General features: G+C 37.6%; 2 protein-coding genes across 3 annotated transcripts in view; one reads left to right on the top strand and one right to left on the bottom strand.

The window, feature by feature from the left end:
• The window catches only part of LOC126808655 (band 7 protein AGAP004871), a 75,014-nt gene extending 70,247 nt beyond the window's left edge, over positions 1-4,767 (bottom strand). The window contains exon 1 of the mRNA XM_050533568.2: positions 4,242-4,767. Coding sequence (XP_050389525.1) covers positions 4,242-4,497 — 256 coding nt within the window. The 5' untranslated portion in view covers positions 4,498-4,767. The remainder of the gene's footprint in view (positions 1-4,241) is intronic.
• A 211-nt stretch (positions 4,768-4,978) lies between these two features.
• The window catches only part of LOC126808656 (mechanosensory protein 2), an 80,920-nt gene continuing 62,003 nt past the window's right edge, over positions 4,979-23,895 (top strand). Inside the window, exon 1 of one of the 2 annotated variants that reach the window (XM_050533574.2) lies at positions 4,979-5,244. In XM_050533574.2, coding sequence (XP_050389531.2) covers positions 5,211-5,244 — 34 coding nt within the window. In that variant the 5' untranslated portion in view covers positions 4,979-5,210. Of the gene's footprint in view, positions 5,245-17,528; positions 17,755-23,895 lie in introns of those variants that run through there. The other variant, XM_050533572.2, reaches the window with a different exon arrangement.

The raw sequence follows: 23,895 nt of genomic DNA, 5'->3' as shown, positions 1-23,895 counted from the left end.
GATAATAATACTATTGATCCCATGAAACTGTACTAATTTAATCTGTATGAAATAATACATAATGATGGTTGAGTTAAAGATGCATTATGTAAGATATGAAATGAAATGGGGTTTAACATCCTACTGTTGTGCTCCTGACTACTCCTGAAGACGGGCATACAACAGACAGTGTGCTATTCGATGAGGGTAATTTTTCCCAGACAGCGGTGCTATGGCCTACTCTTATATCCAAGGGAACTGCCAAGGGAACTTTTACGTGCCAAAGTGTACACAGGTCCTAGGTTTTTCGTCCCATTCCAATGATTATACGTTGTCCATTGCCAGCCCTCTGTCCTGCATAACTGACATGTGGAACAATACCAGAAATTCACAAAGTACTTTCTCAGCCAACACATGGATTGAAAACCGAACCTTCAAGTTGGTGAACTAATATCTTACTCACTTAACCACCGTGGCTCCAATTTTGTAAAAGCTATAAATGCCTATAGCAGATCTTTATGGATTGAAAACCAGACCCCCAAGTTGGTAAGCTAACGTCATACTGTGCCACCTTGGCTCCCATTTTGTAAGAGCTAAAAATGACTATAGCAGCTCTTTATTTTGGCTTCAAATGTTATATAAATTATTTTATCACCCAATAATACATTCTACAGTAGATATCGCTTGTGTGATATATTTCATAATCTCCTAAGGAGATATCGCTTTACATGAATTTGATTGGTCAGTTGAAAAGGAACTACTTTTTTTTATTTTCAAAGAACAGTTCATTTCTTATTAAAAGTAACTTTTTTTTTTATTAAAAATGAACTATTGTTATTCAATTTACCTTGATGGAAACACTGGGTCAATATAAAGGACTTTGCAATGGTTGAATTGCTGTCAAAAAATGATGTATCACTATGCCGTAATGTTCAGTAAAAGTGAAATCTACAGCAAAGAATTATATTTATCTATTTGTGCATGTAAGAAGGGATTGGGTGATAAATAAAATCTCCTACTCGTCTTTTTTGAAGACTGGTAGGAGATTCTCTATATCTAGACATTTATTCATGTCTATCATCAACTGAGATTTAAATGGATTAAAACCGTCAAGAGATTTAAAACTTTAACGATAAAATGGATATTAGAGACCTAGCCTCGATTATCAAGTACCTTTGCTACAATAATAAAACAATCTACGTTACATCTTCAAACAGTCATAACTTCGCTCAGAATAAAGTAATATGAATGACATTTTCAGTATGTTCATCTTACATTATCTATTTTTGATCTATTAAAGCAAGAACAGTCAGCTCGTTATCTAAATCTTAAGTTACGCATCTTTAAACTTTGCACTATGTCTGATCATGTCACGGGATCAAGTACATGTTAATAGTATTAATGCATATAATAATGTAATATGAATGTATATAAACTGATTTACATTCAATCGTTTCCGTTTTTACTCTAATTTCAAATTTATGTTTGGCGAAATATGCTAGAAGTCTCAGTCAAATGGTAATCTTTATCGTCTGGTTATTCAACTCTCCCCTGATATTATTTATTGTGCATGCTCTCCAGATAAGAATATGACGTCACCGTTTGACATGACTTGTGGAATATGTTTAGCCTCGTTCTTCAAATCCCTTGTTACAAATGGCGCTGAAATGTTTATTTTGTCTTAAATATTGGATATCAGAAGCTAATTTTTTCCCAGTAAGATTACAACATCAATGTTGATTTAAATTGCCAAATAATTCGTGTTTTCAATATCGAAGACATTGGATGATACTGAGTTAGAGACTTTGCTTCTTTAAACTGGGGTTTGACTGTCAGACAGACTACCATTAGTACCATCCAACTTAACACTAATGTGTAGGAGATACTATTTTGCAATTATTCTACATTACATATGTATTACACTCGGCAAACCTCGGCAGATTCCGGTACCCTACATCTAACCTCGGCTGTATGATAGTAATTGATATGTACCTACGCCCATACATTTGGGATGCGGCTACCGGTTTACTTTAACAGGAAAACATGCCCCTTTTAGAAAAAAAGTCCCAAAATGGCGTCTTTTGTCGAGTGTGTATAACTAAACGAGCAGAGATATTGTCTCAAGGCTGCTGGTTTGATATAATTCCCTGGTATTTCCCCAAACCCAATGCCAAAATTGACGTTTCTTGATATAATACACTCTCCACAGAAATCTCCATGGGCGCAGCCATTTTTCATCCGGGACCTTTAAAATAGTTCCAATATGGCGGAATTCGTCATACAGTCGAGATTAGATCCGTAGAATCTGTCGTGGTTTGCCGAGTGATATGTATTATGGCAATCTATGACATTTTATTAATGTTATCGGATATTAGCAAATTTATCCTTTTATTTATTTATTATTACCAGTAGTCATAAAAGTGTTCAGGTGTGTCTTTACATTACAAACACTGATATTATATAATATAGATACCGGTTCATTAAAAGGTGTATAAAGTAAACAACTTTAAAGATACACTATGTATGACTCTAAATCGGCCTACTGCAAGTCTTTATTTGGATTATAAACCATTATTTAGACAGTTTTCCTTATCTATTTTTGAACTATTATAGCAAAAACAGCCAGTTGATAAAAATACAGTATACTTAGTTTAAACTCCATGAGTCAATTTTTCCACTTACTGATAGCTGATAGATGCTATACAATGCTCTTATTTCTGTAGAGTGTATTTCTTATCCAGGACCTACTCCAAATTGTAAAATTTCACTGCAAATATTTTTAATATCCCTGCCGCCTCGGACGCCCCCCCCCCCTTCCCACCTCCTCCAATGACCCAATGAAAATAAATGGGTTTTAAAATGTGATAAAAATGTAATCTGTATTGTCATACTGCATATCGGGGGTTGGATGGCCGAATGTTTAGCCCATGCACGTTGTATCAAGGTCTGTCATTGAGTCAACTGGTGTGTTGGGTCCCGAAATGATCAGAGAGAGAAATGGGGTTTAACGTCCACTCGACACAAACTAGGTCATTTTGGGAATAACATATGGTTTAATTTTATTTCAAGAATTCGCTTGCGCGTAGGGGTCTTTAGCAGTGGGAGGAAACCGGAGGACTCGGAGAAAACCCACGAGGTTGGACAGGCGACCCTACTCCTTGCCACGTACAACCAGGGATTCGAAACCACGCCAGTTGACTCAATGACAGGCTTTATGATACAGCACGCGCACGCTAACCATTCAGCCATCCAACCCCCCCGAAATGATCAAGTTTGTGTCAAGTGGACGTTAAACCCCCCATTTCTCTCTCTCACTCTTATACTGCATGTCATATAATTATGTATTTACATGTAACAAAAAAATATCTTATTTGAACATTATTCTTTTTTTACCCAATTTCCCTTTAAGTAGGGGATCACGTGGCTAAGTGGGTAAGACACTAGCTCGCTAGCCTGGAGGTCGGGTGTTCGATCCCTGCATTGGCCGAGAAAGTTCATCCAGATGTTCCGGCGTGGTTCTCCCTTGTCAGTGATGCAGGACGGAGGGGCTGACAAGGAAAGCTGTCTAGTCGTTCGGATGGGACCAAAAACCGAGGTCCTGTGTACACATTGGTGTGCACGTAAAAGATCCCTTGGCAGTTGGAATTCGATATAAGAGTAGGCCGTAGTGCCGCTGTCCGGGCAAAATTTCCCTCATAGCACACTGTATGGCGTATGCCCGTCTTCATTAGCCCAGGTTAGGAGCAGAACAGTAGGACGTTAAACCCCATTTCATTTCATTTTCATTTCCCTTTAAGTAGGTGTGTGTGTGTGTGTGGGGGGGGCTTGCACCCATAATGCAGCTGTCAGTGCATGCATTCTCCAACAGAGAGATACTGAAGACAGCCTAACCCTTCTATTATCAAATGGGTCTAAATACAAAAGGTGTCTTATATTATAAGGGTATATAAAATAGGTCATATTTATATCACACTAAATGGTGTTAATATTCCCCATTTAGTGGCACAGGTCTTTGATCTAATTAGTTTAATACACCAGGTTTAAACCAACGGCTAAGATATAGAAAATGCACAGAAAATTATAAATATTAACCTCGGACACGGTAAACGGGTGTATATTATGATGAGAGACTACCATTGAATGAAGGCTTTACACACGGGCTTCACTGTGAAACATTTCGCCGTTCAAATAAATAAATAATAGGTCTACAAATAAAAAATGTTCGGGATATACAGACAAGACATAACGTAACGTAAACTCACCTCCGATGACAGTATCCCCGTCCATGTCATTTGGGCGAAACGTTGAGGACTGTCGTTTTGACATTTTGTATCGTTCACTCGTTGGTTTTGTAGTAGAAGGCCCAGCAGCTGTATCACTATCAGTTGTAGTACTCGGTTCAACACTCGTATATTGAGCTGGCGGCGGCGCAGTTTGTGAACTGCTATAGTAATCCGGTGGTGGAGGCAAAATTGGATCGGCCGAGTTTTGTCGGTCTGGGGTAACTCTGTTTGACATTAAGGACTTGTGGTCGATCGCGCGCTATATATATAGGCTTATTTATAAACATTAGACACTTATAATTGCAGTTTAATGATGCATTTGTCACGAAGTCCATTTGTTGCCAGAACAAATGTCTTTACTGTAATTCCCACTTCCTGATCCTATGAATTAAAACCATTTATCGCTTTGACGTTAAATTTCTCGCCGTCCAATAGTTTGCGTGATTTTGTATCATCAGAAATCATAAAGGTATTTTAATCAATAGGCGCTTAGATTACTGTTTACCTTGACCACGGCGCAGGCACATTCTGCAGATAATACTCGTTGCTTGGCCCCGATAATAACAAATCCAGTGCGTAGGTCGATCAACCCGTTAATTGCACGTATCTTAAAAGTCATGAGGGACGATTTCTCAATAATAATATAATAAAATACAGGCAAGAATACAAAACCATTTTGAATTTTTTTAAAATATACTTTTTATTAATTACCCGTTGGACAGGTAGATGGCATGTGTAAACAGTATACACTATAGTAATTGTACGGGATACACGATACACGTCATAACTACAGCTATTTATAGAGGTCCCCTTTTGAGGGTGTTGTTATAAACGCTAAGAAGGAACACTGGCCAGAAAGGAGCTGTCAAGTGTATCGACAGCCCTAAATTGACAAAAAGGTGTTTGTCTACGTAAAAAGGTATCTGAAAATTCAAGCTTAGCAGCAATATGTCGTCTAAAGTGAGAGAACAAAATGTTGATGGTAAGTAAGCTAGTAATATAGTTTGATGAGTAAAGGATAATGTCATTGGCTTGTACCACATACTGCAACAGCTTATATATAGGACAATAATAATTAATGCCAATGGTCCATTAACGTAAGCAAATTATACAATGCTATTTATAAGTTATGCCATTTTACATTAATCGGCACATAGATATTATTTTGATTACTGAATTGTCAGAACCCATGCTTCTGTCGGCATTATATAATGACATTTCATACCAATTTTACTATCTTGTGTTTGTTATTTGTTTAAGATTGCCTTCCAGGGCAGAGAGCACAAATGATATTTATGTATAACATAGCCTACATGAGAACAGAAACACTACATGTTTATTTAATTCAAAAAATGACAGCAATTAAACACTACATATTATTATATTATTACAGTAGAACAAGGAATGCAATATTAATCACTGCAGGATGTTTTAATAGAGTGAGACAGGACGCTACTGTTGGGAATCGAATCTGTATACTATAGGTTCGTTCCTGGAGTTTTATGTCCACTTCCACCAATTAGGGTGATTATGTAGACAAGTAGACTATACCCCAGGCATGGAAATGAAATGAAATGAAATGGGGTTTAACGTCCTACTGTTCTGCTCCTAACCTGGGCTAATGAAGATGGGCATACGCCATACAGTGTGCTATGAGGGAAATTTTGCCCGGGCAGCGGCACTATCGCCTACTCTTATATCGAATTCCAACTGCCAAGGGATCTTTTACGTGCATTCCAATGTATACACGGGACCTTGGTTTTTCGTCTCATCCGAAGGACTAGACAGCTGTCCTTGTCAGGTCCTCCGTCCTGCATCACTGACAAGGGGGAACCACGCCGGAAATTCTGGATGAACTTTCTCGGCCAATGCAGGGATCGAACACCCGACCTCCAGGCTAGCGAGCCAGCGCCTTACCCACCTAGCCACGTGATCCCCCCCCCCCCCCCCCCGGCATGGACTCTTATACACATACTAAGTATGCCAAAGGGGATTCCCCACTATTAAGTCAGCAGGAAATAAATTTAAACTCAAGACCCCATAGTGCAGAACTATCTAGACATCCCTAGATATATGAACAATCACACACCACACCAGGCCACGCCACACCACATCTTTACATCCCTGTATAACAAGAGTAAGAAACACTATATTAATCACTAAATGATATTATAATACATGATTGCATGATTGTAAGAAACACTGCATTGATCTTCTTTTGACCGAAATATATTTACATATAACTCTTAGTCTATCCACTTATAATGGGTTTCTTCAAGTCACTCCCCCTGCACATGCATATTCATCAATTAAAAATTTCCCAAAATATAATTCCCCCAGCAACACACTTGATGCGTCCTGGAATAAAAACTTCCACTTTCGTAAAGTCTTGTCAAGTGTGTTGCTGGGGAATTATATTTTTGGATTATTTATTAAAAAGGACTGCCTCCTTCTCCCCCCACACTATCACTGAGATCCACATGGACCTGCACTGTTCCAGGGATTTGTCCACCCATTACTACTACTTGGAGTAAGAAGTTTTTTTGTCACAGTCTTGGAATTAATTAAAATATTCCCTATTCAACTCCCTAATGGACCTGATAGTGTGAAATGCTGGGTGCATGATAATCCCCATATCCCTTTCTCCCCTTAAAGAGGAACTACCAGAAATGATTTCTTTTAGATACATATTGCAGTATTTTTACAGTATACCTTGTTGGGTACAATGCTCATTTTGATTAATGTTTTTATTGTGATTTAGTTACAGTCATTTGTTTCATTATTAATAAATGACATTTGACAATTGACACCATATCAAGATGTTTTAGTTGATTCTTGGATTGAGGCACACAGATGTCCAGTTGGTGGCTTAAAGCATCATGCACAAAAACAAATGAAATGAAATGAAATGGGGTTTAACGTCCTACTGTTCTGCTTCGACTGGGCTAATGAAGACGGCGCACAAGTACAAGTACAACAAACGTGTGAACTCCTCAAATGGGAAGTGGTATAAAGCATTTAGAAAGAGTAGCAATACGCTGCCTCATCTACCCATCACTGCTTAAAAACTAAATAGCTAGAGAAGTATTTCTCCTCTTCAAGCGGGGTTTGGGGGGCTGAATGGTTAACACGTGCACGTTGAATCAGAAGGTTTGTCATTGAGTCAAGTGGCATGGAGAAGGGTCATCTGTCCGGTTTCTTCCAACTGTTAAAGACCTGTGCGTCTCTCTCTCTCGCTCTCTCTGTTAGATGTATATTTTCTTGAAAGATAAGAGACAGATAGAGAGATGTACTTAAAAAATCGGCTAGCTATGCATTATATCAAATCCCAAGTATTGCATAAGGATGTTGATAAGAAAGCCACCCTTTGCAAACATAACAAATATGTGAATAAGGCCCATTGTTATGACTTAAAAATGAAAGTAATTTATGGGAGTGTATATTACATGGTGTTATGGTGAGACTTGAGACCAGAGACTAGTGTGCGTCTGTGTATTACATGGTGAGACTGGAGACTAATGGTGGGACTGGAGACTAATGGTGATAATGGAGACTAATGTGAAACTATGTATTACATGGTGAACCTGAAGATGGCATACTATGGTGAACTGGAGACTAAATGTGAGACAGTATATTACATAGTGAAACTGGAGACTAATGTGTGACTATGTATTATATGGTGAGACTGGAGACTGATGTGGGGGGTTGGGTGGCTGAATGGTTAGCACGTGCGCGCTGTACCATAAAGCCTGTCATTGAGTCAACTGGCGTGGTTTTGAATCCCCGGTTGTACGTGGCAAGGAGTAGGGTCGCCTGTCCAACCTCGTGGGTTTTCTCCGGGTCCTCCGTTTTCCTCCCACTGCTAAAGACCCCTACGCGCAAGCGAATTATTGAAATAAAAATTAAACCATGTGTTAGTGCCGAAATGACCTAGTTTGTGTCGAGTGTACGTTAAACCCCATTTCTCTCTCTCTCTCTCTCTCTCTGGAGACTAATGTGTGCCTATGTATTACATGGTGAGATGGGAGACTATAGTTCCGTTTACACTTGGCCGTGATAAGCGTGCGGTTCTGGGCACAGTACCAGGCCGCGATAAATTTCAAGAAATTGACCCGTTTACAATTATGATGGTGGATTTAGTTTGAGCAGCCATTTTGACAGAACTGATGACAGAACTGTCAAAGTTTGCGGGGAAAAAAGGTCAAGGTTCGTTTTGCACATGCGCAGTTATTCGTAATGAGACCGTGCTCAGACCGGATAGCGTTTACACTAAGAAAATTTAACCTCGCCGCGCCTGGTACCGTGCCGAGACCACCTCATTTCTATGGTCCAGATTGGCACAGTACTCAGTACGGCTCGCTTATGTTTGACCCGTTTACACTACAAAAAAATTAACCATGCCGTGCCAGATGCCGACCTTTGCATGCTTAAAATTTGTAATGTAAACAGAGTTTATGTATTACATGGTGAGAAAGGAGACTAATGGTAAGAATGGAGACTAATGTGTGACTATGTATTACATGGTTAGACGAGAGACTAAAGGGGAGACTATGTAATAAATGGTGAGAATGGAGACTAATGGTGAGAATGGAGACTAAATGGAGAGACTGGGGACTAAATGGAGACAGGTGACTATATGATATTTGGAGAGGACTGGCGAGACTGGAGATTAAACTTTTAGACTTTTGGAAACACACAAAAAAAACCCAAGAGGCGTGTTAGCCAAATGGGTGTTCTTAGCATGCATCACCTCTTGAAATACATAGTACCAGGGGCAAGATTTGACCGAAACTCAAACTTTTTAAGAAAGCACCCTTTTCATTGGCTAAGATGATCAACAAAATACATGGTGTTGTGGGATGTTAGACCTTGACTTTGTGGAAAAGATAAACACATATTTGTACATTATCTATCGATATACATGAATGAATCAATCAAAAAGCTTTTTTGTCCCCCCTATTCATTAGCAGTCTAAATATTAAGGCCAACTGCAGATTTGGTCAAAGGTCACAAGCTGTAAACAGGGCTAGCGCTAACCCTAGACCTAACCCTAACCCACAATCTTGTCAACAATCACATGTCCTAGCCCTATTTACATCTTGCGACCTTGAAAAAACCTGCAGTTGGCCTTAATAGTTAGACTTTACCCTTCATTTAAACCTGCATTTCATTTGTTTTTTGTTTGCTTTACGATACCAAACATTGAACTTATCAATTTTAAAAATAACTCCATGTAACCATATTTTTTTTACAAGGAATTTAATCATGACTTTTATTTTGTATTTGGTGCGGGGTGGGGGGGGGTATGGCTGAATGGTTAGCGTGCGAGCGCTGTATCATAAAGCCTGTCATTGAGTCGACTGGCGTGGTTTCGAATCCCCGGTTGTACGTGAAAAGGAGTAGGGTCGCCTGTCCAGCCTCGTTTGTTTTCTCTTGGTCCTCCTGTTTCCTCCCACTGCTAAAGACCCCTACGGGCAAGCGAATTATGTAAATAAAATTAAACGATATGTTAGTCCCAAAATGACCTAGTTTGTGTCGAGTGGACGTTAAACCCCATTTCTATATCTCTCTCTCTTGTATTTGGTGCAGATTTTAATTATGAAATTTTGGTTGTTATATAAATAAGGCTTGTTGACCTGTGACTAAGCTAGTTTTATATAAAGCAATAGAATGAAATACTTACTAGATCAACAAACACTCAGTTTGTATCCAACTAACTCAACTCAACCTTGAAGACAAATAACTCAGTCCATATTAGCTTAATGTGGCTCAGTAAGTAAGAAATGATATGGTTTGTTTTAAGTGGGCTGTAAAGCCTATTCCTTCCCCCCCCCCACTCCCTCTCTCCTCATATTAACTTTATGTGGTTCAGTGAGTAAGAAATGATATGGTTTGTTTCAAGTGGGCTATAAAGCCCATCCCCCCCCCCCTCTCTCTCTCTCTCTCTCTCTTTGAATAATTCAATAATTTAATATTTTGTTATTCCTGCTTTACTACACTCATTTTTCTATAATTTGATAATTCCTGCGAAATATGAATTGCCACTGTAAATTGATACTCAATATCGTCACAAACTGAAAGAAACCGATCAATGTTAAATTCTATAAGGTGACATTTTAATGTACATTCAGAATTGATATTTATTATCGTCGAAAGCTTAAAGACTAAATGATATGATGTCGGTAAATAAGTAATGCCCTAAAGCAAGATTCTAGAAGATATGACTTCCATTATATCAATTTGAGTACATTTTAGCATGGATTAAGACCTGAAACAAATAAGTACAGAAATGGAAGATACTTGGTGTTCGATCCCTGCATTGGTTGAGAAAGTTCACTGGGTTTTTCTGTTGTGGTTCCTTCTTGTCAGTGGTGCAGCACCGATGGCCTGGAAAGGAATAATGTATAGTTTTTCGGATGGAACGAAAAAACAAGACCCTGTGTACACATTGGTATGCATGCAAAAGATTCATTGGCAGTTGGAATTCAATATAAGAGTAGGCCGTAGCACCATAGTCCAAGAAAATTTCCCTCATAGTGCACTATATGGCATATGCTCGATTTCATTAGCCCAGTTCGGAGCAGAAGAGTTGGACATTAACCCCATTTTATTTCATTTATTTGCAATGTTTACAATTTTAAAACGAAATTACATCATTTGCATTTTTCAGACAATATTATATTTCCACAGCTTAATCCATGCTAATGTATGCAAATTGATATAATGGAATTCATATTTTCTAAAATGGCAAAACTGCTTCACATTTATAAGATTATATTGCACACTATTTATACTGTTACATCGTTTTATTGGAACAGCACTTTGCCAGTATACCACATATTAGAATTAACTAGTGATCGTAGCTCACGTTAACCTTTATAAGAAATCAATACAGCCAGTTTATTTTTAATGGAAAATATAAAAACGAGAAAATCCGAGCAAGAGGAATTGATCTGAAAATAAGACTTACTTGATCACAGATCAAGAATATATGGGAAGTAACTCTATTCATTTCTGGTTTTATTTAACAGGATATGTTACAACCCTTAAAACCATTTAAATCAATGTTATTTAAATACTTAGCAGTATGTAAGAGTGACCTAATCGATGCGGAAATGAAAGAAACTATTGATTTTCTGAAACCTGTTACCATGTACTGTCTGTCACACAAGCCATGCGTAATTTTTTTTTTATGAATCCCTTTTGATTAATAAATCAATATTCTTGCATTTAACTTGATAGATTTTGTCGTTCCTTACCATAATCTCAGACATTGCTTCATCGCAAAAATTACTCTCACCTTGACCTCATCATAGAATATCTAGAAACATGGAACGTACTGTGATGCTTCCAGGTAGGATGATTTCCTCATAGAATTCTAATTCTTTCTCAGTGATTCCAACATTGACATAATGCCGGCTGATAGGCAGACATATTGTAGGCCTTGAACATATCCACAAAAATATGAATACTGGACAATGAAGTTTGGACAAAATGTGCAGGGCAGACGGCCTGGCAAGGAACGGTGTCTAGTCGTTTGTATGATATGTGCGTATATGAGTCATTGACAGTTGTAATTTGAAATAAGAGTAAGTCATAGTGTGGCTGTGAAAATAGAATTCCCTCCAAAACACCTGCTTGGAGTATCCCTGTTTTCTCTGATTTCAAACTGTGAAGGATTATTTTACATGCATATTGGTAAAACTCGGAATGACCAAGCAAACTATCCACATCAGTCTTATAAGCTACTCGGGGGGTTGGATGGCTGAATGGTTAGCGTGCGCGCGCTGTATCATAAAGTCTGTCATTGAGTCGACTGGCGTGGTTTCGAATCCCCGGTTGTACGTGACAAGGAGTAGGGTCGCCTGTCCAACCTCATGGGTTTTTTCCTGGTCCTCCGGTTTCCTCCCACTGCTAAAGACCCCTATGCGCAAGCGAATTATTGAAATAAAATTAAACCATATGTTAGTCCCGAAATGACCTAGTTTGTGTCGAGTGGACGTTAAACCCCATTTCTCTCTCTCTCTCTTATAAGCTACTCCTGTTCAGATTATCTTATCCTTATATAGAAATGTGTAACGAGTGGGATGGGAACTACTGTGATTCTGTAAGGCACTGGTTCATTTACCAGGAGATGCCAGGTTTGATCCCAAAGGTGGTCTTGAGAGTTCCTCTGATTTCCCATTGGCAATGGTGCAGGAACTGCATAAGTTGTTGGGATGAGATCAAACACCAAGGTTTCATGTGCATGTAAAAGACATTGGTGGTTGGAAATCGATGTAGAGTAGGCACAAATGCTGCTGTCCGCACAAATCTTCCCTTTTGATACACTGCATGGTGTATGAAATGAAGTGAAATGGAGTTTAACGTCCAACTGTTATGCTCCAACTGGGCTAATAAAGACAGGCATTCGCCATACAGTGTGCTATGAGTGAAATTTTGCCCGGGCAGTGGCACTATGGCCTACTCTGTATACACGGTGTTTTTCATACACCATACAGTGTGTAATTGACACTATGGCCTACTCTTATATTGAATTCCAACTGCCAAGGCATCTTTTACTTGCATGCAAATGTATACACAGTACCTCAGTTTTTTTATATCGTCCCAATGACTAGACAGCTGTCCTTGTCAGACCCTCCATCCTGCACCACTGACAAGAAGAAACCACGTCGGAAAATCCTGATACACTTTTTCAGCCAATGCTGGGATCGAAAACGCGACCTCCAGGCTAGCGAGTCAGCGTCTTACCCACTTAGCCACAGTGGCCCCTGCATGGTGTGTACCCATCTTTATCAGCCAGTTTGGTACATAAAAAAAAGTAGGACGTCAAAGTTTAAACTATATTTCATTTCGTGTAGATGGAGAAAATTATCCTGTCTCTATTTTTCTAGTTTCAAAATTATCCAAGTGCAGTTACACTGTTTTAGTGAGATATTCACTTAATCGAATTTGCTACACCACTGCCTTTGTCAAGTGTCGAACCGGTGGGTGGGTTGGTTGTGGTGGTGGTGGTGGTGGTGGTGGTGGGGTGGGGTGGGGGTTTCTGGGTACTTCGTTTTCCTACCCACAAGCGAATTAGTGTAGTAAAGATATAACATGTTAGTCTCAAAATGACCAAGTTTGTCCAATTCTATGAGAATACAACTCAATAAACTGAACATGGTTTCCTACCAACAAGAGTGAAAAAACTACAAGTTATTCTCAAACTGATCTAGTTTGTCCAGAGACATAATTAATAATACAACTTAAAGATACATTATGGGAGATTATCAGATCTATCTTACATTATTGGTCCGCATTAATTTCTTTCCTAAAGGAACACACAAAGTTTAAGATCGAACAGCAAACTCTTAGTCCAAACATTATTCAGGAATAATTGGTGTAAAATACAGTCTTGTCAATTCACATTCTGGGTTACTGGGTGAGACTGGTAGTGGGTTGGGTTGGGTTGGAGTGGGGCCGAAATCAAGGAGCGTCTGGTGGCGGGTTGGAGTGGGTCCGAACTCAAGGAGCGCATGGACGGCACCGACCCTAGCTCAACTACGCCAAATAAGTTTTTTTTAACCTCAGCGATTTGTATTCGCTTTGAATTAAAGATACATTATGTAAGATTTAGATAAAGAACTAGCCATTCTTGCTATAATAGTTCGAAAGTAGATGATGTAAAATGAATAATTTGAAAATTTCATTCAAATTACTCTATTGCAAGCGAAGATATTAGTCTTTGAAGGTTTGACAGACGTGTGCAATAATTTCAACCACCGTACTGGTTGATTGAAGCTAAGTCTCGGTCCTCGATATCGCTGAACCATTCTAATCTATTTAATATCAGAGAAATCTGATGCCATCGAGAGTTGATTAAGGCCTGGATCAGTTAATTAATGTCTAATTAATACTTTAGAAAACATTTCAGGCCTAAAGAAAGACCTGCAATAGGCAGATTTAGCTCTTGCATAATGCATGTTTAAAGATACATTATGGGAGATTAGATAAAGAGCTGGCAGTTCTCAGTATAATAGTTAAAAACTAGATAATGTAAAGGGAATTTGCTGAAAATTTCAGTCAAATTGATCCACTCTTGAATCCAGCTATTAGCTTTTGAATTTGAGGCCTAGCCTTGATCATCATTACTAAAGTTGGTACGATAAAAAACATAGACTCGATTATCCACTTTTGGATTTAATGATCAACCAGCATGGAGCAGCAGATCAGATTCAAATCCAGTAAATATCGCAGGCTATCAATGACATCAAGAGCTGATTATGGTCTGGATAAGTAAACAAATGTCTAATTAATAATTTATATAACATTTAAGACCTGCAATGGGCAGGTTTAGTTCTTGCATAATGTGACTACGAGTGAATAGCTCTATAAAACAAGTCGATTGAAACATTTACCAGTAGTCTGTAGTAACTGATAGGAGCGTATAGATTAAATGATACATGTAGATGTATGGACTGTCAACGTTAAATACGAGTGAGATGTTGTTAACCAGACCTATCATTCATCGTTAGTCAAGTTCTCAACATCACCATTGATTATAGGGGGCACTATTTACCACTTAATGAACCATGATTGTTTAGCAGATTGGAAACCATTTTGGCACTCAAAGGACTTCTTTTGAACGTGTACATTAATGGCTTCATTGATCATCCACAAATTAATAATGGTGATTGCATAGGTTTAAATACCATAAGTGCAGGGGAACGACACTGCATATAAACAAAGATAGACCAATAAGATAAATCTGCAGACAGACAAGACAAACAACACACCGGCATTTCAAGCAATAAACAACAAGAGAACAATCAAATCAAGTGAATGAATCCAGGGTCTGACTGTAAGCATGCACGAGGGAATATAGTTATAGGGCTTCAAAATCAAAAACCCACTACTTAATGTAACTAGGTTACGTGATCTAGAATATTTTATCTTTTCTGCAATGGATCTAGGACCACTGTCAGCAATTGTCCTGCTCCCCCTGCAGCATATATATTAACTTGTTATTCCATCCCGGGATTTAGAATTGAAACTGAAGATCATAAAATATGGAATAATTGTCCAGGGATTTAGATTTGATACTAAAGATGAAATATATGATCTAATTTATGTGCTCATTGAATACCCTTTTTTTAAGAACGTGGCCATTTAACCAAATATAACAAATTACAACTTTATATTACAATATACCCCCTTCCCCATTAGTCTCCAAATCTCCTCATTTAGACTAGACATTCAATAATTAGTCTCCAATCCCCTATTTAAACCCCAGTTCCCCCCCCCCCCCCAATTCGTTTCCTGTCTCCCCATTTACCCATTTAAACTGTAACCTCCAGTCCATATATACAATCTCTCCATGTAATCTCCAATCTCTCCATTCAGCCCAACACCTCTCTATTTCATCTGTAGAAACACTATCTAGTCTCAAGTCTCTCTATTTAGACCACAGTGTCACTAGTCTCCAGTCTCTCCATTTAGTCTCCAGTCTCACTATTTAGACCACAGTGTCACAGCTATAGAGTCTCTTATATCACCATTTAGACCACAGTTTAGACTAGTCTCCAGTCTCACCATTTAGACCACTGTCTAGTCTCCAGTCTCTCTATTTAGTCTCCAGTCTAACTATCTAGTCTCCCGTCACACTATCTAATCTCCAGTTTCTCCATTTAATCTCCAGTTGCACTAGTATCCACCACTGTCTAGAGCCCCATCTCTCTATTTAGTCTCCACTCACATTATTTAGTCTTCAGTCTCTCCATTTAATCTCCAGTCTCACTAGTGTCCATTCTCACTGCCTGGAGCCCCATCTCTCTATCTAGTCTCCAGTCACACTATCTAGTCTCCAGTTTCTCCATTTAATCTCCAGTCTCACTAGTCTCCATTCTCACTGTCTAGAACCCCATCTCTCTATTTAGTCTCCAGTCACACTATCTAGTCTCCAGTTTCTCCATCTAGTCTCCAGTTTCCCCATTTAATCTCCAGTTGCACTAGTCTCCATTCTCACTGTCTAGAACCCCATCTCTCTATTTAGTCTCCAGTCACACTATCTAGTCTCCAGTTTCTCCATCTAGTCTCCAGTTTCTCCATTCAATCTCCAGTTGCACTAGTCTCCATTCTCACTATCTAGAGCCTTATCTCTCTATTTAGTCTCCTCCACTCACACTATCTAGTCTCCAGTCACACTCTTTAAGCTCTAGTTCCTCTATTTAGTCTCCAGTCTCACCATTTAGACCACAGTCTCACTATCTAGTCTTCCAAGGTTTCACTGTTAAGTTCTTGTAAATGTCTAGCTTACAATTATGCCAAAAATCACAGTTCAGTTGCATTATGTCTTAAATAAAGTTGAAGTATTGAAATGGGTGTAAATTAAAATTGATGCCAAATGATTATAATCCCTATTTCTTTGCAAATGGTTCATGTTAACATGTTTTTAGCATGGTACCGGTATTATCACTGTTACCATGACAACATCATATTTAAAATAACTTTTTGTTTGCCTAATTATCAAAAATCTAAATCCAGACTTGGCTAAATTAAAGGATACTTAGTAGCTTTAACACTTTATTAATGAATAATATTCGAAATTACAAACATGAATTAGAATTCAATATTGGTCCATTTCAATCAATAATGGAGCAATTAAATATGGCTGATCCAGAAAGATAAAAAAAAAGAGATAATAAACTAGTAGACTGGACTTACTAGCAAATGACTACAATTCATTTTGGACTGCTCACACATTTCACCAAACATAACTGTTTAGAAATTACAATAAAATTTAAATCTGTTTATATTCATCAATATTTCGACCAATTTTTGTTTAAAGTTCAAAAGTAGGCCTATTAGAGCTAATGTAGACCTATTATATTAAAAGTTTGTAAAAATCCTTAAAAGCTTGTAAAAATTTTGAGCCACTGGTAAATTATCAAATTAAATGTAGCCTTTATCAGTGATAGATTGACCAATTGTTTTCAAATTGAAATAACCATCAATGTGACTGCAGAGTAGGCTAAAGCCATCAAGGTCAAGTAGAAAATTGACTAGGCCTAATCAGTGAAACAATTTCTGAGGACTTTAAACTGATTATTGTTTTCATCAGACTCTCGGTAACTTTTTCCTAGAAACAATATCAAAACAGAAGTAGCTACGGTACTTGACTTCATTGGCCAATATGTTCCTGTTTGTAACCCACTCAAGCATATAAATTAAATGGAGGTGCTTTCCTGTAACAAACAGACGAGTTATTTGCCCTTGGCTTGTCGATCGTTCAGTTTATTATAACACAACAACAGACCAGTGGGTGTGCAGACAGTTTTATTTTTCTAAATAGATTCGTTAAATCTTTTAAACACTTTGGGATATTGAAATATTGTCAGGCTTGGAGTAGTCCTTGCATATTTTAGTCTCACATGAAACTGTCTTTGAACAAATCTATTGTTGTTTGACATGGAGATGGAAGCCACTAACCATAAAAACAGACCAAGCGAAGGTACGGTACTCTATATTTTTAATCTGCATGACTGATTCTGATTTACTACAGCTTGTCTCCTAGATACGGCTTGGATTAGTTTTAACCAACATAAATAAATTTCAAACGGATTGAATTTTCATTCGAAAGACGTAATAAATGAAATGGAATTGTCCTCTTTGATTACGGTACCGGTATTTATTTTAGTGACCTACAGACCCGTATCTGTGATGTTTAAAGCGTTTTAATATTTATGTCTCAAATTGTTGAGTTGTTGGGGCTTATTTCATTCAGCATACATGTACGATACGATAAGATACGATACGATACGATACCATTTAACGGATAGAATCTGAATATTATATTGATGTGTTGATTATTTTCTTTTGATTTTTTTTTTTTTTAATGGGAGAAATGCATTTCTGATGCCCTAACTCTAAGTTTTTTGTTTTTTTTAATGCCCTAGGCTTTTTAAATTATTAAATACCGGTAGCCCAGTTTATTTTAGGGCTTACTTGGTACTTCAGTAGGCTAGGTAATTAATAGTTTTGCTAGTATAATGAAGACCATAATTATATTATTCATGTACATTTATTAAGTTAATTAATGTCTAATTAATAATTTAGATAACATTTCAGGCCTAAAGAAAGACCTGCAATAGGCAGATTTAGCTCTTGCATAATGTATGTCTAAAGTCTCAGAATTGCGGAATTTTTAATATCTGGAAATTGGATATCTGACATGAATATCAGTGGAAAAATGGCACAATTCATTTCTTTGATTACAAAGCTATAACAATTTGCAGACCATAAATGGCCACTTATATAATCTTTGCATAAATATTTTGATGGGTGTCTTTTTAATTTAATTGAATCCGAGTCGGGACTATGGTTGTTGGGTTTTTTTTTGTGATTAAATGTTATGTAATTAGTTTCAGTTTTAGTTTGGATTAATTAAACCATGAAAAAGGAGATATTTCTGTAAAGTTCAAATGACGATTTGCAGGTTTTAATCCTGCTGTTAGTGAAGACACCCCCCCCCCCCCCCCCAATTTCACAGAATGACTTTTAGGTAGAAAACCAAAGAATCCTGTAGGCCTATAATGATTTAAATATATTAGTTATACAAATGTGTTGAAACAACATCTATCAGAAATACACACAAATACTAATTACTAGGTGTTTATTAGGCGATGGAGTCACTAACGGAAGTGAAATGAAATGAAATGAAATGGGGTTTAACGTCCTACTCTTCTGCTCCTAACCTGGGCTAATGAAGACGGGCATATGCCATACAGTGTGCTATGAGGGAAATTTTGCCCGGGCAGTGGCGCTACGGCCTACTCTTATATCGAATTCCAACTGCTAAGGGATCTTTTACGTGCACGCCAATGTGTACACGGGACCTCGTTTTTTTGTCCTTGTCAGGCCCTTGATCCTGCACTAAACGAAGTAGTATTCATGTAATTCCATAAGTGGTAGTACAAAAAACCCCAGCAGGCCTACATGTAAATTTCGTTCTTCATCTCGATCTGCCATTATAGGCTACCGGTACTATAAATTGCAGCATCAGTGTTATGGCCAAGCTCGAACAGACAAACGACAATCAAAAATATGTATAAATATAATTTCATGTTCCTTCTTGGATTTTTCTATCCATGATATTAAGGAAGTACAAAGTCATTATCCCATCCAGGGGGGTTGGATGGCCAAATGATTAGCACGTACCCTCTGTATCATAAGGTCTGTCGTTGAGTCAACTGGTGTGGTTTTGATTCGCTGGTTGTACATGACAAGGAGTAACGTCGCCTGTCCAACCATGTGGGTTTTCTCTGGGTCCTCCCTGGTTTCCTCCCACTGCTCAAAGACCCCTATGCGCAAGTGAATTATTGAAATAGAATTGAACCATGTGTTATTCACAAAATAACCTAGTTTGTGTCGAGTGGACATAAAACCCCATCTCTTTCTCTCTCTCTCTTTCCCTCTCTCTCCCTCCCTCTCTCTCTCTCCCTCCTTTTCCCATCCAGTTGTGCAAGTAGACAGAAACAGATTCTTTTAGCTTTTATTGTACATCTTGCCTTTTCTACCAAAAATTAAAATATTCTTATACAACAGAATGACTGTCAAAGGGTGTATCACTATCACCATTTTATTGGACTTGCATAGAGCACAATCTCGGGTTTGTCGCAGTGGTTGAATGACAAATTATTGGGCGATGGCATAGAAAATATGAGATATGTATTATATCTTGTTTCATCGAACCCATAGGTGTACATGAATGTAAACAAAACAAACACTTTTCTATTTTGTTGACATTGCTCCAATTGACCTTGCTCATTTACATTACTTAAGTTGTTGCATGCCTTGAGATTTCAACCTATCAATTTTTATGCTAAATGCAGCCAAGACTGAACTGAACTACGGTTTTTCATGCCCCAAAATGGAATTAAATGAAATGGTGTTTAGAGTACTACTTTTTTTTTTTTACACCAAGCCCGCAGATGAATAAATGCAGGTATATGTCATGCGGTGTTGGTGATAAGGCTTACTTTTATTTCGAATTCCAGCTGCCAAGGATACCTTCAACTAGATTGTTTAGACACTGTTTCTTGCAGGGGTTACCACCGTACTCACTGAATCACCACCTTTCAGAGTCACAGTGGCCAATTGAGTAAGATGCTGGCTCTCTAGTGGTGCAGAATGGAGGTCCTGACAAGTACTGCTGTCTAGTCATTCAGACGGGACGAAAAAACGAGGACTTGTGTATACCTTGGCATGCACGTAAAAGATCGCTTGGCATTTGATGTAAAAGTAGGCCATAGTGCAGCTGCCCCGGCAAAATTTCCCTCATAGCATACTGTATGGCGTATGTCCATCTTCATTAGGCCAGTAGAAGCTGAACAGTAGGACATTTCATTCCATTTCAGTAGCCACCTTATTCACTGAGTAGCCACATTACTCATTGAGTCGTTATTTGTCTCATTGAGTTGCCACCTTACTCACTGAGTTGCCACGAGCCGCCATGGCTACCTATACCTGAAAAAAGCTAATTAATGCCTGTTTGAGTGTTGAATTATAAACCAAGACATACACACCTATTTGATTATGAGGGTGCATGGGTTCAGGTACCTGAATTTATCTTTTATCTTGCCCAAATATCAACAACCACATCACACTGAGCCAAATATACCAAAAAAAAAATAGTTAATTGAGGTCTGTTTGAGTGTTGAATTATAGACACAAACATATAGGACTGTTTGATTATGAGGGTTCAGGGACCTGTATTTATCTGGGGGGGTTTTTTGCCCAAATATCACCAGCCACATCATACTGAGCCAAATATACCAAAAAAAAAATCTACAGAGGATATGAATATTTATAACATTAGATGAATATTTATAACATTAGTGGAATTCTTTTAACTATTCATTTGCATGTAGATTTAAATTGTGAGTCTTAAAGATTCTTTGTTGTTTCTGACCTCTTTTGTTCAAAATGTGATTGTTAGAATACATGTATTTGCAGGAAGCACTAAGTCATGCTTAGATTTCAGTTGCAGTGGGAGGGAAAATAAAGGGCATGAGAAATGGTCCATGTCACACTCTCTCAACACATGCTGCATGTACCACTAGGTAACACAATAATAAGAGAAAACCGAGATTTAGCCAGTGGATTGAATCATAATCTTGGCCTGCCTACAAATTCGCTATTGTGGATGCTGCCATTAAACCCAAGGTACTACTAAAATCTTGGATTCCACAATCTTGTCATTAATAAATCTTTTTCCTTATTCACTTTTTGGACACTAGCTAATAAAATGCTCAATCTTTTTTATACCAGTTATACGAATTGACTTGACCTTTGATTAGTTGCTGCTCTACTTATTATTCATGGCGTGATTCTAATCTAAAGGGGATTTTGTCGGATGTGATGGAACTGAAGTGATGAAACTATCTAAACATGTAACAACGTCTAAACAGCTCAGTAATGAAATTTGCTTGAAACATTCTCCGTAAAGATTTTGAAACGAAAATATAATTTGTGAGTAAGCGTTATTTTCAACGTACTCTATAAATCCTGTTTACACAGTAATATTCCACAGTAGCAAGTTTGTTTGTTGTTGTTTATTACAAATTCAACGTCCAATGTATGATATTATGGACAGGTTGATTTAATTCACTTATTTACATAATAATGACCAGGTAGAATTACAGCATATTTAATTTGAAGTCCCAGTCATTACAGATTAACCTGAACCCTAATCAAAGTCAACTCTGTAATTATATTAGAGAGACATTGTTTCATAAATAAAGACCCCTACGAGCAAGCGAATTACTGAAATAAAATTGAACCACGTGTTAGTCTCGAAATGACCTAGTTTGTGTCAAGTGGACGTTAAACCCCATTTCTCTCTCCAACCTTGGAGATGAGGCACCTGTCATAGGTGATGTCGGACACAACCTGCTTGTGGCTGTCAAGCTCCCCCCCCCCCCTCATAGATTTGTATTTTATTAGTGTTGTTAAATGACATTGATATTACATGTAGTTATTTTACATATCTGCCACAACATTAAACATATCAGGTACTAATTCATTAGCAGCTTGATAGTTTGTCAAGTTCAGGTAACATCATTATCTCCACTGCTCAGTAGCAATTATCAAATCACTTTTCATTCAGTAATGATGATAATTTGAGATGAACTAGGACTTCATCATAATTCATTAAATGGCAGGTTTCAGTATAAAAAAAAAGTCAGCATGGGTCCAAGAAGCAATAAATAGCAGTCAATTAACCCATCTGAAAGAGTATTGATATTAAAGGGCATGTAGCTCTATTCTATAGAACCTTACATGTAAATAGGTGAAAATGAATAAAACAAAAATGCATATCAATGTAATTTCTTATGAGTTATTTTAGTGTTGAGATACATGAACAGTTGAAATTGAATGGCAGTTGTTTAATTGCACCTGGGTATTCCAATCCACTAGTTTATCTCTTTTTTGGGAGGTGGGGGTGGGGCAATTTTGGATCAGCCATTTTTAATTACTTCTGCATTGACATGTGAGATATGTTTTGCTTTGTTCATCATAGCTTTTCATTACCAGACAAACCCATTACACACAGACATTGCAAGCATTAAACCAAAATTTTGTTTTACTTGTCTTTGCTACACTAGGATCTGGAAGAGTTGTTATATTACCTTCATTTTGGTTAAAGTGAGGAATTAGCCAATGAAACGGTCTGTTACTGCGACTTCCTGGCTTGCCATGCATGAGACTGTGGGTAAACCACTAGAAACATCAATGCTGATTGATTATTCAATGTCTGATGTCATAGGGTCAAAAGCTGCTGATATGACCCCTGACAGGACTTTCCAGTACAATTTGTCAGATCTCCATGTAGTGTGGGCCATCGAAAGTATAAAAAAAAAAACGAAACGAAATATAGATCTGTATTTTAATCAGATTGGCGTTAAACAAGAGTTAAACATTATATGGTACCGAGCCTGTGGTGATAAGTTAGAGAATTGGACAGTTTTTTGGTTGAAAACGGTAAAATGTACTAAGTAATATTGAAAGATCAAGCTATCATATTAAGAATGTGAAGTCAATCAGGTACTAGGGTGTATTCAGTTAACATTTAGATAACTTTTACATGTACATGCATGTATGGATATTTTTATTTATGTATATTATATATTCAAGGCCATTCAAAAGTCTCTTTAACAGACAGAATTATGGACTTTTATCCTAAAATTCTTGAGTGAGATTGTTAAAAAAATAAAATACATGCTTTACACCTCAAACCCCCTCACTAATTTTTCTCTTACATCAAGTATTGAAAAAAAAAATGTTTCTGTCTTGGATAAGGTCTCTTTAATATTGAAATATCACTTTAAGCAGCACTAGAACACCTGTTTCACACCCCAAATTAGCCACCACCTTTTAGCCCGACATATTTTTTCTCTTAAATCAAGTATTTAAAAAACATAAGTATTGCTGTATTATTGAAATATGGCTTCAGTGACACTAGAAAACATCCATGTTAATGGAAATAGTATAGATTAAACAACATGTAATGACTTGTATACATGTAATATATTGACATTATTAAAAGGTTTGTTACATAAATATAACAAGAGTGTAAGGGATATTGTTCCGA

This window comes from Patella vulgata, chromosome 1 (assembly GCF_932274485.2).
Source record: "Patella vulgata chromosome 1, xgPatVulg1.2, whole genome shotgun sequence".
Lineage (NCBI taxonomy): Eukaryota > Metazoa > Mollusca > Gastropoda > Patellidae > Patella > Patella vulgata.
The sequence above is the reverse complement of the archived record's forward strand: the minus strand, read 5'-3'. Positions and strand labels throughout refer to the sequence as shown.